Source organism: Bos mutus, chromosome 18, assembly GCF_027580195.1.
Source record: "Bos mutus isolate GX-2022 chromosome 18, NWIPB_WYAK_1.1, whole genome shotgun sequence".
In the NCBI taxonomy this organism is placed as follows: domain Eukaryota; kingdom Metazoa; phylum Chordata; class Mammalia; order Artiodactyla; family Bovidae; genus Bos; species Bos mutus.
The window spans coordinates 5,623,089-5,639,765 of NC_091634.1; the positions used below are offsets into that span (position 1 = coordinate 5,623,089).

General features: G+C 49.2%; 1 protein-coding gene across 1 annotated transcript in view; it reads right to left on the reverse strand.

Moving 5' to 3' along the window:
- Positions 1 to 16,677, reverse strand: part of NLRP13 (NLR family pyrin domain containing 13) — a 28,206-nt gene that overhangs the window by 8,345 nt on the left and 3,184 nt on the right. The window contains exons 2-6 of the mRNA XM_070388409.1: positions 10,341 to 10,390; positions 10,184 to 10,239; positions 9,566 to 9,639; positions 5,774 to 7,361; positions 3,349 to 3,516 (exon numbers count right to left, since the gene is read on the reverse strand). Of these exons, the coding sequence (XP_070244510.1) occupies positions 3,349 to 3,516; positions 5,774 to 7,361; positions 9,566 to 9,639; positions 10,184 to 10,239; positions 10,341 to 10,390 (1,936 nt within the window). The remainder of the gene's footprint in view (positions 1 to 3,348; positions 3,517 to 5,773; positions 7,362 to 9,565; positions 9,640 to 10,183; positions 10,240 to 10,340; positions 10,391 to 16,677) is intronic.

Below are 16,677 nucleotides of genomic sequence, written 5' to 3' on the forward strand. Positions count from 1 at the left end.
AGCCTGGTGGGCTACAGTCCATGGGGTCACAGAGAGTTGGACAACTCTGAACAAGGGAAGACGGGGGTGGGGCTCCCCCATATATAGAAAACTATAAAACACTGGTGAAAGAAATCAAAGAGGACACTAATAGATGGAGAAATATATCATGTTCATGGATTGGAAGAATCAATATAGTGAAAATGAGTATACTACCCAAAGCAATTTATAGATTCAATGCAATCCCTATCAAGCTACCAACGGTATTCTTCACAGAGCTAGAACAAATAATTTCACAATTTGTATAGAATTACAAAAAACCTCAAATAGCCAAAGCTATCTTGAGAAAGAAGAGTGGAACTGGAGGAATCAACCTGCCTGACTTCAGGCTCTACTACTATGCCACAGTCATCAAGACAGTATGGTACTGGCACAAAGACAGAAATATAGATCAATGGAACAAAATAGAAAGCCCAGAGATAAATCCACGCACCTATGGACACCTTATCTTTGACAAAGGAGGCAAGAATATACAATGGATTAAAGACAATCTCTTTAACAAGTGGTGCTGGGAAAACTGGTCAACCACTTGTAAAAGAATGAAACTAGAACACTTTCTAACACCATACACAAAAATAAACTCAAAATGGATTAAAGATCTCAACGTAAGACCAGAAACTATAAAACTCCTAGAAGAGAACATAGGCAAAACACTCTCCGACATACATCACAGCAGGATCCTCTATGACCCACCTCCCAGAATATTGGAAATAAAGGCAAAAATAAACAAATGGGACCTAATTAAACTTAAAAGCTTCTGCACAACAAAGGAAACTATAAGCAAGGTGAAAAGACAGCCTTCGGAATGGGAGAAAATAATAGCAAATGAAGCAACGGACAAACAACTAATCTCAAAAATAGACAAGCAACTCCTACAGCTCAATTCCAGAAAAATAAATGACCCAATCAAAAAACGGGCCAAAGAACTAAATAGACATTTCTCCAGAGAAGACATACAGATGGCTAACAAACACATGAAAAGATGCTCAACATCACTCATTATCAGAGAAATGCAAATCAAAACCACTATGAGGTACCATTTCACGCCAGTCAGAATGGCTGAGATCCAAAAGTCTACAAATAATAAATGCTGAGAGGGTGTGGAGAAAAGGGAACCCTCTTACACTGTTGGTGGGAATGCAAACTAGTACAGCCACTCTGGAGAACAGTGTGGAGATTCCTTAAAAAACTGGAAATAGAACTGCCTTATGATCCAGCAATCCCACTGCTGGGCATACACACTGAGGAAACCAGAAGGGAAAGAGACACATGTACCCCAATGTTCATCGCAGCACTCTTTATAATAGCCAGGACATGGAAGCAACCTAAATGTCCATCAGCAGATGAATGGATAAGAAAGCTGTGGTACATATACACAATGGAGTATTACTCAGCCATTAAAAAGAATACATTTGAATCAGTTCTAATGAGTTGGATGAAACTGGAGCCTATTATACAGAGTGAAGTAAGCCAGAAAGAAAAACACCAATACAGTATACTAATGCATATATATGGAATTTAGAAAGATGGTAACAATAAACCTGTATACGAGACAGCAAAAGAGACACTGATGTATAGAACAGTCTTTTGGACTCTGTGTGAGAGGGAGAGGGTGGGATGATTTGGGAGAATGGCATTGAAATATGTATAATATCATATATGAAACGAGTCACCAGTCCAGGTTCGATGCACAATACTGGATGCTTGGGGCTGGTGCACTGGGACAACCCAGAGGGATGGTATGGGGAGGGAGGAGGGAGGAGGGTTCAGGATGGGGAACACATGTATACCTGTGGCGGATTCATTTCGATATATGGCAAAAGCAATACAATATTGTAAAGTTAAAAAAAATTGAATTAAAACACACACACACACACACACACAAAACATCCTCTTCACTCCCGGAGTTGCTGAACTGGTTTCCTTCTGCTTTGGGAGAAGTCACCATCTCATAAAGACACTGAAGTCTGTTTCCCCAGGGACTTCCCTGGTGACCCAGTGTTTAAGATTCTGCCTCTCAGTGCAAGAGGTGTGGGTTCAATCCCTGGCTGGAGCTAAGATCCCACAGGCCTTCCAGCAAAATAATAAAAAAAACAACAGAAGCAGTACTGCAACAAATTCAATAAAGACTTTAAAAATGGTCCCCCCATCAACACACACAAAATCTTTAAAATAAAAAAAACTTTGTTTCTCCGCCATAACGTAAGCTCCATAAGGCAAGAAGTAACAGTTCTGGGACTTCCCTGGTGGTCTAGAGGTTAAGAATTTGCCCGCCTATATTGGGGACACAGGTTTGATCCCTGATCCAGGAGGATCCCACGTGCTGCAGGGCCACTAAGCCCATGCGCCAGAACTCCTGATGCCCAGACACCCTAGAGCTAAATGATTAAAGGGTCGGGTCCCCCAGTGTTCACCGCAGCACTGTTTGCAGTAGCCAGGACACGGAAGCAACCTAGATGTCCAGCGACAGATGAATGGATAAGGAACGTGTGGTCTGTATATACAACGGAATCTCACTCAGCTGTAAAAAACAATGCATTGGAGTCAATTCTAGTGAAGTGGATGAACCTAGAGCCTGTTATACAAAGTCAGAAAGAGAAAAACAAATACTGCATATCAACGCATGTATATGGAATCTAGAAAGATGGTATGGATGAACTATTTGCAGGCAGCGATGGAAAGCAGACAGAATTGTGGAAACAGCAGGGGAAGGAGAGGGAGGGGCGGATGGAGAGGAGCACCAACGTGTACACACGATCGGTGTAAGGTTGGGGAGCGTGACAAGCTGCTCTGTGGCACGGGGAGCCCCTTCCGCGACAGGGGAGAAAGCGGGGAGGCAGGAGGCCAATGGATGTGTAATTATGGCTGATCCGCCTTGTTGTCTGGCAGTAGCTAACACAACGAGGCAAAATTAAAAAAAAAAAAAAAAACACACACAAAAAGGTCAGACTCAAATAAACCAAGTAGAAATAAAGGGTGCCACGTACAAGGGAATGCCACACACTAATTCTAGAGCCATGATTCATGACAGTAACTGAGCTGTTAATGGCTCTGAAGGAATCTGCTCTAGAAAGGTCAAGTCTCTGACCAGCTTGCCACTTCTAACTCCATCAGCTGGCCATTTAAAAAAAAAACTTAAGTCGACTCTGCCTAAGTAGGAGCTTCGTGACTCTAAGTCCCTTGATTTTATTCTCCTAAGCGCCCAGCTCACTTTCTGGCTGATAGATACTTATGACCGTCATCAAAAGATAAAGTAAGTTGGGTTATTCTCCAATCGTGTTCTTCAAATCATGAGCATCTCACACTTACGCCAGTTTCTGAAGTCTGCACCGTGGGTTTCCCAGCTTGAGACAGAGTCTCATCATGGAGGCAGTGCTAAGCTTGCTGTTACTCAGGTCCAGCTCACTCAGGTTCCCGCTGCAAAACACCGAGCAAATATCCTCCCACTGATGCATCCGGAAATCAGCAACCCTCATCCTTCGTGGGGGAAACAAGAGAGAACGCTGATGAGAGTAGATGAAACCCAACCAACACCCAGCATGTGAAGTACAGGCAGCAGGAAGACACCCTCACCAGGGACTCACTGGGGCCCTGAATATGAAAGTGTGCAACCCGAAAAGCAGAGACACCACTTTGCCCACAAAGGTCCGTCTAGTCAAGGCTATGGTTTTTCCAGTGGTCATGTATGGATGTGAGAGTTGGACTATAAAGAAAGCTAAATGCCGAAGAACTGATGCTTTTGAACTGTGGTGTTGGAGGAGACTCTTGAGAGTCCCTGGGACTGCAAGGAGATCCAACCAGTCCATCCTAAAGGACATCAGTTCTGAATATTCATTAGAAGGACTGATGCTGAAGCTGAAACTCCAATACTTTGGCCACCTGATGAGAAGAGTCAACTCATTGGAAGATATCCTGATGCTGGGAAAGACTGAGGGCAGGAGGAGAAGGGGATGACAAAGGATGAGATGGTTGGATGGCATCATTGGCTCAATGGACATGAGTTTGAGTAAACTCTGGGGGATAGTAAACGACAAGGAAGCCTGGCGTGCTGCAGTCCATGGGGTCGCAAAGAGTTCAACAGGCTACGACTTAGCAACTGAGCAACAGTACTACTGATACATCGTTTAAAACCACTGAGGGGGAAAAAGCCAGTAAGAAGCTGTGCTGTAGAGAAGCAAGAAATAATCTCAACATCAGAAGATCTTCACTTCAGGGAAGGTCTGAAACTTCCTTACGCCTTAGGATGATCACACATAAAGGGAGGGATGATAAGGTGAGATTACTTTTGGAAAATCACTTGTAGTAAAAGCACTTACATGACCCAATACTGAACATCACCAAAATAGTCACCTATTGAAGTTTTAGGGATTCCAGGACAGGACAAATGATCACCAGTAAGTATCAGTTCAGTTGCTCAGTCGCTCAGTCACACCCGGCTCTGTGATCCCATGGACTGCAGCAAGCCAGGCCTCCCTGTCCATCACCAGTTCCCAGAACTTGCTGAAACTCATGTCCATCAAGTCGGTAACACCATCCAACCATCTCATTCTCTGTTGTCCCCTTCTCCTCCTGCCATCACACCCCCAAACCAAGCACCTTATTAATATCACAGTCAGGTGAACACAAAGAAATTAAGCTACTCAGCATTTCAACTTCTTCACTCAAAACTGAACTGGTGCTTCTCGAAAATTTGAGGGTTAAACAGGAAAGGGTTTGAGAACATATACAGCAACTCCTGTTTCAAGATAACAATTTAGAAAACATTTCTGGGACCTGAATTTAGGAGAACAGCTAAGCTTCCTTATCATCCAGCCGGGAAGCCAGAAGTGTCAGGGACAGGATGAAAAAGGTCACAGGAGAAGAACCAAATGAAACTCAAGTATTTTAAAATATTATTCCTTTAGGAGGACAAAGGGACAAACACAGAGAAAGCTTTAAGACTTTGGTGACACCACTGGCCCCACTCTGGCTCCAACACATGCTCAGAGGAGAGCCACAGGGCATTTTATGGACGGTCTGGAGCTCTGAAATAGAGCTGGGCACTGACCCGGGCCGGGCTACTTCAGAGCCACACGGACTAAGAGAACTGTGCATTCTTATCTCTGAGTGACAACACCAGACCCCCCTCCACTGAGTTTCGGGCACCTGTTTGACACAGGTAGATATCATCTCTTGATGCCTGGTACATGAACCTTCAACATGCAGGGTCTGAGATACAAAAATTACCCCTAAGTAAATGAGTTAAGAATCCAGGGAACCCTACATAAAACCTAAAGGAAAAAGTGCTCACAGACTGGAACTGATCTAGGATGCTTGGTCAATCCTAAAAGAAATCAACCCTGAATATTCACTGGAAGGACTGATGCTGAAGCTGAAGCTCCAATACTTAGGCCACCTGATGCGAAGAGAACTGGCTCACTGGAAAAGACCCTGATGCTGGGAAAGATTGAAGGCAGGAGGAGAAGGGGACGACAGAGGATAAGATGGTTGGATGGCATGACTGACTCAATGGACATGAGTTTGAGCAAGCTCCGGGAGATACTGAAGGACAGGGGAGCCTGGCGTGCCGCAGTCCGTGGGGTCTCAAAGAGCCGGACATGACTCAACAACCAAACAACAACAAACCATGGATTACACAACAGACCAGACCCCTAGTGTTTCCTGGAAGAACGTGGGCAGAGCCTGCGAAGGGGAGCCAAAGTCAGTTAAGGAGGAGGGCCTCCGGAATACTCACTCCGGAGTTCCCAGGCCGGAAGTCTGTTTCTTTTCCAGGACACGGTGGCTGACAGAGAGCCTCAGCTTTCGTAACTTCTGACAGTGCTTGAGGCAAAAGGAAGAGACCCGGAGGTGTTCGCAGCCCTGAATGTCCAGATCGGCCACTGGGAGGCGATTCAAAACCCGCCGGGCCAAGTTTTCGTCCTGGGTCTCGTGCAGGCACTGGAAGAGCCACAGGAAGTCAAAGCGCCCCGAGACGGCGCCGCACCTCTCCAGCTCCTCCGCCCAGTCCAACACCTCGTCGGCCACCCCGGGGGACATCCGGCAACCCACGGCCTCTTCCAGTTGCCTGGCCAGGTCTGTTCCTAAGAGACCGAAGAAAAAGCGCACCATCTGACGCCAGTAGGGGTTGGCGTCGGCAAAGGCGTGGTTCAGCCACCGCCTCATCTCCTGATGCCGGGGGACCCCGCCCAGCGAGCCTTGGGCCCCCCAGAGCACGTAGAACAAGGCCCCGAAGAACTCCTGGAAGCTCCGGTGAGCAAACGTCACGCAGTGCTCACAATCGCTGACCCTTCGAAGAATCTGCAGCCTCAGCAGACCGTCGATGAAAGGGGCTTCCAGGCGCCAGCGCTCCAGGGCGTCTCCCGCGAAGGTGAAGGCGGCCAGCCACAGCCCCTCGGCGGCCAGCGAGCAGAAGGCCCTCCACTGTCCGGCCGAGCTGCCGGTCCGCAGACCCGGCTCCGCCCCCGCGAGGAGGCTGCAGAAGAGTTGGGCGTAGAGGCCGGTGGGGGTGGGCGCGCCCGGCGCCGGTGCCGGGCTGCCGGCCAGCTGCCGCTTGAGGCCGGCGCACACAGCCCAACACGCCAGCGGCGCGGCGCACAAGCGGACCAGGGTCTCTGACCCCTGCATCCGGCGCCAGGCCTCCTCGGCCACGTCCGGGTCCCCCAGGAACCTCCTGAGATACTCCCGGCGGTCCCCTTCGGTGAAGCCCGGGATGCCCACGCGGCACGGCCTGAGCAGCAGCCCGCGGAGGGCGCGGCCTCCGGGGGGCCCAGCGGTGACAAGCAAGGTCGCCTCGGGGACCAGCTCCTTCTTCAGCAGGCGGACTAGGATGCTGGCCGCCGGGAGCTCCTGGTACCAGTCGGCGCCGGGCCGGCTGGCCGAGCCCTTGGAGCCCAGGGTCACCTCTTCCGCGCCGTCGATGACGAACAGCAGCCGCTCGGGGTGCGCCCTGAACTCTTCCACGGGGACCTGCGAGTCCGGCCAGTCCAGGGCCAGCAGACCAGCGAAGCTGATGTCGCCGAGCTTGGCCAGCCAGTGGCCACTGATGTAGAAAACGTAGGAGAAGCGGCCCCGGAAGAGGACGCCCTCCGCCCAGTGCAGCACCAGCTTGGTGGCCAGGGTGGTCTTGCCCACGCCGGCCGCGCCCTCCAGCAGCATGGTGAGGGGCGGCGCCCCGGCCCCCCGCGGGCGCAGGAGGCCCCGCAGCTCCGCGTGCTCCCGCTGCGTCACGTTCCGCAGGTAGATGTGGTCCTCGGGCCAGGGCGTGCGGTCCCACAGGGCCAGGATCCGGGTCCTCAGCCTCTCCCTGTATCTTCTTCTGTGGGCTGAAAGGGAAGGGAGGCGACACAGACAGCCCAGAGGCTCCTGAGATGATGCTCAGCATCACTAAGGACCAGAGAAACGCAAGTCGGAACTACAGGGCGGTGGGAGCGAGGTTTGGGCGAACGGATACAGGTATAGGTACGGCTGAGTCCCTTCGCGGTCCGCCTGAAACTGTTACAGCATTGTTAATCCACTGTGGTCGCTCTAGAGTTGCTAAGTCGTGTCTGACTCTGCAACCCCGTGGACTGTCGCCCACCAGGCTCCTCTGTCCAGGGGATTCTCCAGGCAAGAATACTGGAGTGGGTTGCCATTTCTTTCTCCAGGGGATTGTCCCCACCCAGGGATCGAACCCTAGTCTCCTGCACTGGCAGGCAGATTCTTTACCCTGGAGCCAGTGGGGAAGCTGTACTCCAATATGAAATGAAAAACTTAAAAAAAAAAAAACAACCTACAATGAGGTATCACCTCACACTGGTCAGAATGGCCATCATAAAAAAGTCCATGAGAAATAAATGCTGGAGAGGGTGCGGAGAAAAGGGAGCCCTCCTGCACTGTGGGTGCGGAGTGGAAATTGGTGCAGCCACTAAGGAGAAGAGTGTGGAGGTTCCTTAAAAAAAAACTACCACATGCCCACTTCTGGGCATATATCTGAAGAAAGCCAGAGTCCGAAAAGACACATGCATCCCAGTGTTCACAGCAGCACTACTTAGAACAGCCAGGATGCAGAAGCAGCCTAGATGTCCACTGACAGACAGACGGATAAGAAAGACCGAGAGTGTGTGTGTGCGCGTGTGTGCGCGCGCACGTGTGCGGTGGACTACTACTCAGCTGTAAAAAGAATACAATAATGCCCCCTGCAGCATATGGAATGGACTTGGACACCACTATACTAAATGAACTAAGTCAGACCTACATACAATATCACTATGTGACATCTAAAAAATTCAAACCAGTGACTATAGCAGAAAAGACGCACTGACACAGAGAACAAAGCTGTGGTTGCCCATGGGGGGAGGGAAGGGGAGGGGCAACATGGGGGGGGGGGGGGAGGGGAGGCACAAACTACCGTTCCTAAGGCTACAGGGATGCTGTGTACAACATGGGGAATAGAGCCAATAGATATATTTTTAAAAACTGTAAATACAGTGCTGCTGCTGCTGCTAAGTCGCTTCAGTTGTGTCCGACTCTGTGCGACCCCATAGACGGCAGCCCACCAGGCTCCCCCGTCCCTGGGATTCTCCAGGCAAGAGTACTGGAGTGGGGTGCCATTGCCTTCTCCTGTTACAATTGTGTAAAAAATAAAATAGAGCTACCTATCACTGCAGCGCAAAATCCAGAGACAGACACTGTACCTAAGCCCTTAGAGGGGACCCGGTGAGAATGTCCGGCTAACGGTGACCTGTTGCTCTTCCAGGCTTGATCAGAAGGTCAGATGGGCTAGTTTCTGGCACACTATAACTGGAAGGCAATTTCAAGGCAGGAGCGAAAGTAGAACGCATGGAACGCGCGTTCCACCGAGCAGCTTGTCTGCGATCATCGTGTAGTCTACAAACCTGTCTCTTCCAGCGTCTCTGGTTCTTCCTGGTTTGGATCTTGGAGTCTGCACACCTGTGACATTTCTGAAACGAAACAGGATGGGATGCTGAGATTCTGCCCGGCTGGAGAATAAGCTCAGAACCGTGGGTGATCTCAGCAGAACCAACCATTTCTCTGCCAGACGTGGGATTAAAGAGACTGAAAGTCATACCTTCCAGCTTATCAACCTGACCACACTGAAAACATGCTCCTTTGCAAAACTGCAGCTGATGTTAAAAGTGCACCCCTATGGACACAGGGAGAGGGGAGGAGAGGGTGAGATGCATGGAGAGAGTAACACGGAAAGGTGCATTCCCATATGTAAAATAGATAGAGAACGGGAATTTGCTGCATGGCTCAGGAAACTCAAATGGGGCTCCATATCAACCTGGGGGTGGGGGGTGGGGTTGGTGGGGAGATGGGAGGGAGCTTCAAGAGGGAGGGGCATGTGTATACCTATGACCGATTCATGTTGAGGTTTGACAGAAAACAAAAGTCTGTAAAGCAATTATCCTTCAATCAAAAATTTTTTTAATTATTAAAAAAAAAAAAATACCACTGCCTGGAGCCCTGGATCCAGCCAGCACCCCCCACCCGGTCTGGAATGCTCCCCCCACCCTCCACCCCCCACCCCATTTCCGCTTAGCTCGCTCCATCCCCTCGGAGTCTCCGCTCACATCTTGGCGCCTGGTGACCTGGGTGGGCCTACAGTGTGTCAGATGTGGTGAGTCAGAAAGAGAAATACACATAGCATATATGGATTACATATTTGTGGAGTCTGAAAAAATTGGCAGAGATTATCTTAATTATAAAGCAGAAATAGACGAAGAGAAGGAGCATATGGACACCAAGAGGGCCTGGGGGGCCTGGAGACGGGACGCACAGCGGAGACTGCGCGTAAAAAGGCGCCTAATGAGACCCTGCTGCCCAGCACGGAGCTCCTATCAGCGCTCCGCGTGACCGGAGGGAATCCCAGAGAGGGGTCTAGACGCCCTGCTGCACAGCAGGAACTGACAGCACTGTAAGCAGCCATACTCCCAGAAAGACGGCTTTAAAAAGAAAGTAAAAATATCTGGACCCTACCAACTGCTGTAAAAGCAAAAAAAAAAAAAAAAAAAGGTAGTTGCCGATCCTGTTAAGGATGCATCACACGCCTTCCTCACCACGTGCCTTCCTCGGCCCCACTCGCCCTCCCCTCCCCTCCCCACCCCAGCCCTGCCCCTCCTTTCCTCTCCCCTGCACTGCTCACCGTCTACCGGGTTCTACAATGTACTGATTCAGCACGTCCATCACCAGCTCCCTAAGCTGGAGCAGGAGACAGCTAAACACCCACCATGCATGTGACGCAGCCATCCCACACCCAAGCATAGATCCAAAGAAAACCAAAACTTTAAGGACGCCCGCACCACAACCATCACGGCGGCACCAGGTCCAACAGCCAAGATGCAGAAGCAACCTGAGTGCAGAAGGGCAGAGGGCTGGATAAAGGAGGTGGGGCGCACGGACCCAAGGCGGTGTCAGCCGCCACGAAAACGGACGAGAGACGCCACGCTCAGCCGCGGGGAAGCGCAGCGGCGACCACACGAAGTGAGGTCAGCGAGGAGAGGAGACACAAGCGCCGTGCAATATCACTGAGAGCTGGAGTCTCAACATGGACACACACGAACTTGCTTAGGAAACGGAAGCAGCCTCACAGACTAAAACCAGAAACCACGGTTACCAAGGGAAAGGTGTGGGGCAGGGAGGAGTCAGCAGACAGGAGAACGCAGACACACTGCTGTTTATAGAAGAATCCACAAGGACCCACTGCGGAGCACAAGGAACCCTGCTCAACACTCTGTAACCACCTATATGGGAGAGAACCAGAAAAGAACACGTGTGTCTACGTATAAATGAACTAAGTTTCTGTAAACACACACACACACAAATCCCACACCATTGTAACTCACCTATATACGCCAATTGAAAAAAAACATGGAGGGAGGGAGAGAAAGGGACAGAAGAACCGCTGGCCCTGTCCCCTCAGGCCTTGGGGACCCGGGCTGGTGTCGCAGCCCTGGGGCCTGAGCAGGCTCGGGTCCCCAGGCGGGACGGGGCTGAGGGCGCTGGGCAGGCTGTGCCCGCGGTGAGCCCCCCTGGACCTGGCCTTCCTGTTCCCGTCTGCCTGAGCCCACTGTCTCCAGACCCAGGGGTCTCTCCTGCAGCAGAGCCAACCCTAGCGCCCCCAAAGGACGGTGCGGTCTCTGGGCTGGAGGCGCTTCGCAAAGTCCCTGGGGCGCCGTGTGTCCTGGGGGTGGGGTTCAGCCTCCTCGCTTAGGATCCCCGCCTGAGGACAGCTCCCTCTGCAGAGCGGTGTGGCAGGAGCTGGGGTGTGTCTGGGGATCAAAGGTAAGGAGAAAGAAGGACACACAGGCCTTAGGTGTCTCCATTCTAATCAACACCCCAGGAACAGGCTCTGGTTGCCCAGGTAACCGGAGTTGGGCAGGAAGAAATGCTGCCGCCTTGTGGCCATTCCCTGTAACAACCCCGTGAAAACCGGTGCTGATGGGCCCAATATTCACCAGGCCTGCAGGGCTGGAAATGACACCTGCCCTCAAGAAATGCCCCGGGGTAAATCAATTCACAACAGGGCTGATTAGAAGATAAAGACTTTGCATCACTAATTATTCAAGCAATGCAAATCAAAACACAAGACATTATCAGTCCCACTGCTCAGAATGGCCATCCTCCAAAAGATTTTGTAAATATTAAGTGTTGCACAGGGCGATGGGAGCATGGAATCCTCCCACACTGTAGGCGGGATATAGGAAGGAAACAGCTCAGAGATGTCTTAATACACTAAACATAGTGTATAATACCACATGATTTCCCAAGCCCACGCCTTGGCTTAGATCCACAGAAAATCATAATTTGAAACAACACATGCACCCGTATTTTCAGGGCAGCGCTTTTCGTAATATCCTAGGCAGAGCATTGGCCAAAATATCCACGGACAGAAAACTGAGTACCTGGTCCATCCACACACCAGAATACACTCAGCCATCAAAAAGAGCGGGAAAAAAATGCCACCATCAGCAGCATGGATGGGCCGAGAGATGACCACAGCAAGTCAGTAAGAGAGGCAGAAAAATAGACCGCTTACAGGTGAAAGCTATAAATTCATACCAATGAACTCATTTACAAACAGACTCACAGACTCAGAAAACCAACTTATGATTATTAAGGGGAAAAAGGGGGAGGGGGAGGAGAAGGGAGACATTAAGAGGTTGGGGATTAACAGATACACGCCACTTATGATCCTACTGTTAGACCAGGGAAGTCTACTGAACACACTCTCATAATATATATGGGAAGAGAACCTGAAAAAAAAGATACACATCGATGTATAACTCAATCATGTTCCTGTTCACCTGAAACAAACACATCGGAAATCGACGCTACTCCAATAGAAAATAAAAATTATATTACCAAAAGAAGAAAAAAGTTGCGCATGGAAAAATGCTGCCGCTTTGTGGTCGCTTTTGGTAACTACAGGGGAAAAACCTGTGCTCAGGGGCAGTTGACCCTGATAGCTCAGTTGGGAAAGAATCCACCTGCAATGCTGGAGACCCGGGTTCAATTCCTGGGTCGGGAAGATTCGCTGGAGAAGGGGATAGGCTACCCACTCCAGTATACTTGGGCTTCCCTTGTAGCTCAGCTGGTAAAGAGTCCGCCTGCAACGCTGGAGACCTGGGTTTGATCCCTGGGTTGGGAAGATCCCCTGGAGAAGGGAAAGGCTACCCACTCCAGTATACAGTCCATGGGGTTGCAAACAGTCGGGCATGACTGAGCGACTTTCACTTCATTTCATGGGCACTTAATATCACCAAGCCTGCAGGGATGGATGGAAAGAAACACCTGCCCTCAACAAATGTCCCTGGGGAGGTCCAGGTAAAGAATTCAAAACGGAGTAGACGTTTAATAGGCAAATTTCAAGAGGTTAGTTTTACTCACACTGTTTTTTAAAAATCACCTGAAAAAGCTTTCAACATCGCTAAGTCTTAAGAGAAATGCAAACCAGAACTCAAAGGAGGTTATCACCTCACTGGTCAGAATGGCCTTTGTTAAAATGTCCACAAACAATAAACTCTGGTGAGGGTGTGGAGAAAAGGATGCCTCCTGCCTTGACGCTGGAAACTTGTAACAGCAGGATGGAGGACTAAGTGGAGGGTCATTAAGTAAGTGAAGAGAGAATGAAGTTAGGACACTTTCGGACCCCAGACAGAAAAAGAAACCCCAAATTGATTAAAGACCTCCATGGAGGCACGACTACTCTAAACCTCTTGGGCAAAATATAGGCTGAGCTAGTTTTCACATTAACCACAGCAGTGCTTTTTGGGCCCAACTCAGAATAATGAAAAAGAAAACTCAATGAAGGGAAAAGCATTTGCACAGCTAGGAAAAGCCATAAAGAAAAAGATAAGCCTCAGAATGAGAAAAAAAAAAACCTTTGCAAATGAAGATACCCACAAAAAATTCATCTCTGAAACATGCAAACAGCTCCTGCAGTGCAATATCAAAAAATACAAACCAAATAACCTAATGGAAAAATGAGCCAAAGACCTAAATGGACATTTCTCCAAGGAAGGCATCCAGATGGCCATAAAGAACGTGAAAAGATGCTCAGCATCACTGTTAGAGAAATGCCAATCAAAACGGCAATAAGGTACCATCAGCTCAGCCCCTCAGAATGGCCATCCTTGGAAGAGCTACAAAGATAATGGCTGTGGAGGGCGGGGGCACAGGGACTCCTCTTGCTCTGTGGGCGGGGAGGGACGAGGGTGGGTGCGGCCACAAGGAAAGCAGTATGGAGATTCCTTAAAACACCAGACGCCTTACGTCTGAGCCGCCAGGGAAGTCTTAAAACACTAAACGCAGATTAACCGTCGATCCAGCAACCCCAGCCTTTGCCTTAGGTCCGGAGAAAGTCACAGTTTAAAACGACACATGCATCTCAATCTTCAGTTCATTTCAGTCGCTCAGTCGTGTCCGACTCTTTAAGAAAGACCCCATGAATCGCAGCACGCCAGGCCTCCCTGTGCATCACCAACTCCCAGAGTTCACTCAGACTCACGTCCATGGAGTCAGTGATGCTATCCAGGCATCTCATCCTCTGTCGTCCCCTTCTCCTCCTGCCCCCAATCCCTCCCAGCATCAGAGTCTTTTCCAATGAGTCAACTCTTCACATGAGGTGGCTAAATTATAGAGTTTCAGCTTTAGCATCATTCCTTCCAAAGAAATCCCAGGGCTGATCTCCTTCAGAATGGACTGGTTGGATCTCCTTGCAGTCCAAGGGACTCTCAAGAGTCTTCTCCAACACCACAGTTCAAAAGCATCAGTTCTTCGGTGCTCAGCTCTCTTCACAGTCCAACTCTCACATCCATACATGACCACTGGAAAAACCATAGCCTTGACTAGACGGACCTTTGTTGGCAAAGTAATGTCTCTGCTTTTCAATATGCTATCTAGGTTGCTCATAACTTTCTTTCCAAGGAGTAAGCTTCAGGGCAGGACTATTCACAATATACAAGACACAGCATCAAACCAGAATGTCCATCAGTAGAGAAACGAAGAAGAACGGGTCCACCTACACCCTGGGATACACTCAGTCATCAAAAAGAACGAAAACTGCCAACGCAGCAGCATGGATGGGCCTAGAGATTTACCATACGGCGTGGAGTCAGAGAGGGAAAGAGAAATGGTGTACCACTTACAGGTAGAATCGGTAATGCATGCTGATTAACTCATTTATAAACAGAAACAGACTCAGACTAAAAAAGAAACTTTTTTTTTTAAGTCCAGGGGGAGGGATACATTAAAAGGGTGGTTAACAGATACACAGTACTTATTATCAAATAGATAATCCCAAAGGACCTACTGAATAGCACAGGGAAGTCTACTGAACACACTGTAATAACCTACATGGGAAGAGAACTGGAAAAAAGATATAAATCTATGTGTAATTGGATCAAGTTCCGGTACACCTAAAACAAACACAACATCAGAAATCAACTCTACTCCAATCGAAAATAAAAATTAAATTTCAAAAGAAAAAAAGTTGCGCGTGGAGAAATGCTGTCGCCTTGTGGCCGCTTTTGGTACAACACCTGAAAAGCCTGTGCTCATGACCGCTTAATATTCAGCAGCTCTTCCAGGATGTAAGGAAATGATATCTGTCCTCAAAAAAATGTCCTGGGGTAGGTCCTGGCAAAATAATTCAAAAGAGAACAAACAGTGATGAAGGCAACCTTGAGAGGTCAGTTTTGCTCACACTTTTTTTTTTTTTTTAATCACATGAAAAGCTTTCAGCATAACAAAGCGGAGGACGGATACTATAAACCTCCTAGGACACTGTAGGCAGCCAGGCTTTCACATTAATTGCAGGCAGTTCTCTTTGGATCCACCTCTCAAGAGTAATACAATTTTTTTAAGTCAACAAATAGGACCTCATCAACCTTACAAGCGTTTGCACAGCAAGGGAATTTATAAAGAAAAAGACAGCCCTCAGAATGGGGAAAATATTTGCAAATGAAGAGGCCCATAAGCGATTCATCTCCAGAACATACAAACAGCTTGTACAGCTCAATATTTTTTAAAAAATGCAGTAGAAAAATGGGCCAGAGCTCTAAATGGATACTTCATCAGAGCACATGAACACATGCTCAGCATCACTAATTACAGAGATGCCAATCAAAACTACAATGAGGTATCAGCTCACACTGGACCGAATGGACATCTCAAATATTCGACAGCCATAAGTGCTGGAGAGGGTGTGGAAAGAAGGGCACCCTCCTTCACCGTGCGTGGGAATGGAAATCATTGCATCCACTCTGGAGAGCAGTACAGAGGTTCTCGAAGACACTCAACAAGTACGATGTGACCCAGCCATCCCAGATCTGGGCACAGATCCTCAGAAAACCAAAATTTTAAAAGACGCCCGCGCCACAATGATTACGGCGGCACCAGGTCCAACAGTCAAGATGCAGAACCAACCTGAGTGCAGAAGGGCAGAGGGCTGGATAAAGGCGGTGGGGCGCACGGACTCAAGGAATGTGACTCGGCCCCAGGAAGGATGAGGGACGCCATTTGCAGCCAGGGGTGAGAACAGACAGGCTCATCCCAAGGGAAGTAGGCGAGACGGGGAAAGACAAGTATCCCATGAAACCACTTTCAGCTGGAATCTAAACATGGATACACGTGAGCTGCTTACAAAACAGAAACAGCCTCACAGACTCGGAAAAGAAACTCAGGTTACAAAAAGGAAAGGTGAGGGCCAGGGAGAAATTAGCAGCTTGAGAATAACATAGACACACTGCTATTTATAAAAGAATCCCCAAGGACCCACTGCGGAGCACAAGGAACCCTACTCAACACTCTGTAATAACCTATATGGGAAAGAACCGGGAGAGAACATGCATGTGTCTATGGACAAATCAGTCTCTGTACATCTGAAAAACACACCCACAGCCATTGGAAATCACCTGTATATTCCAACTGAAAATAAAGACGGAAGGAAAAGAGGGAGGGAAAAGAGAGACAGACAGAAGAAACGCTCTCTTCCCCTCAGGCCTTGGGGACCCGGGCTGGTGTCACAGCCCTGGGGCCGCAACAGGCTCGGGTCCCCCGGCGGGACTGTCCTGGGGCTGAGGGCGCTGGGCAGGCTGTGCCCGCAGTGAGCGCCCCCGGAGCTGGCCTTCCTGTTCC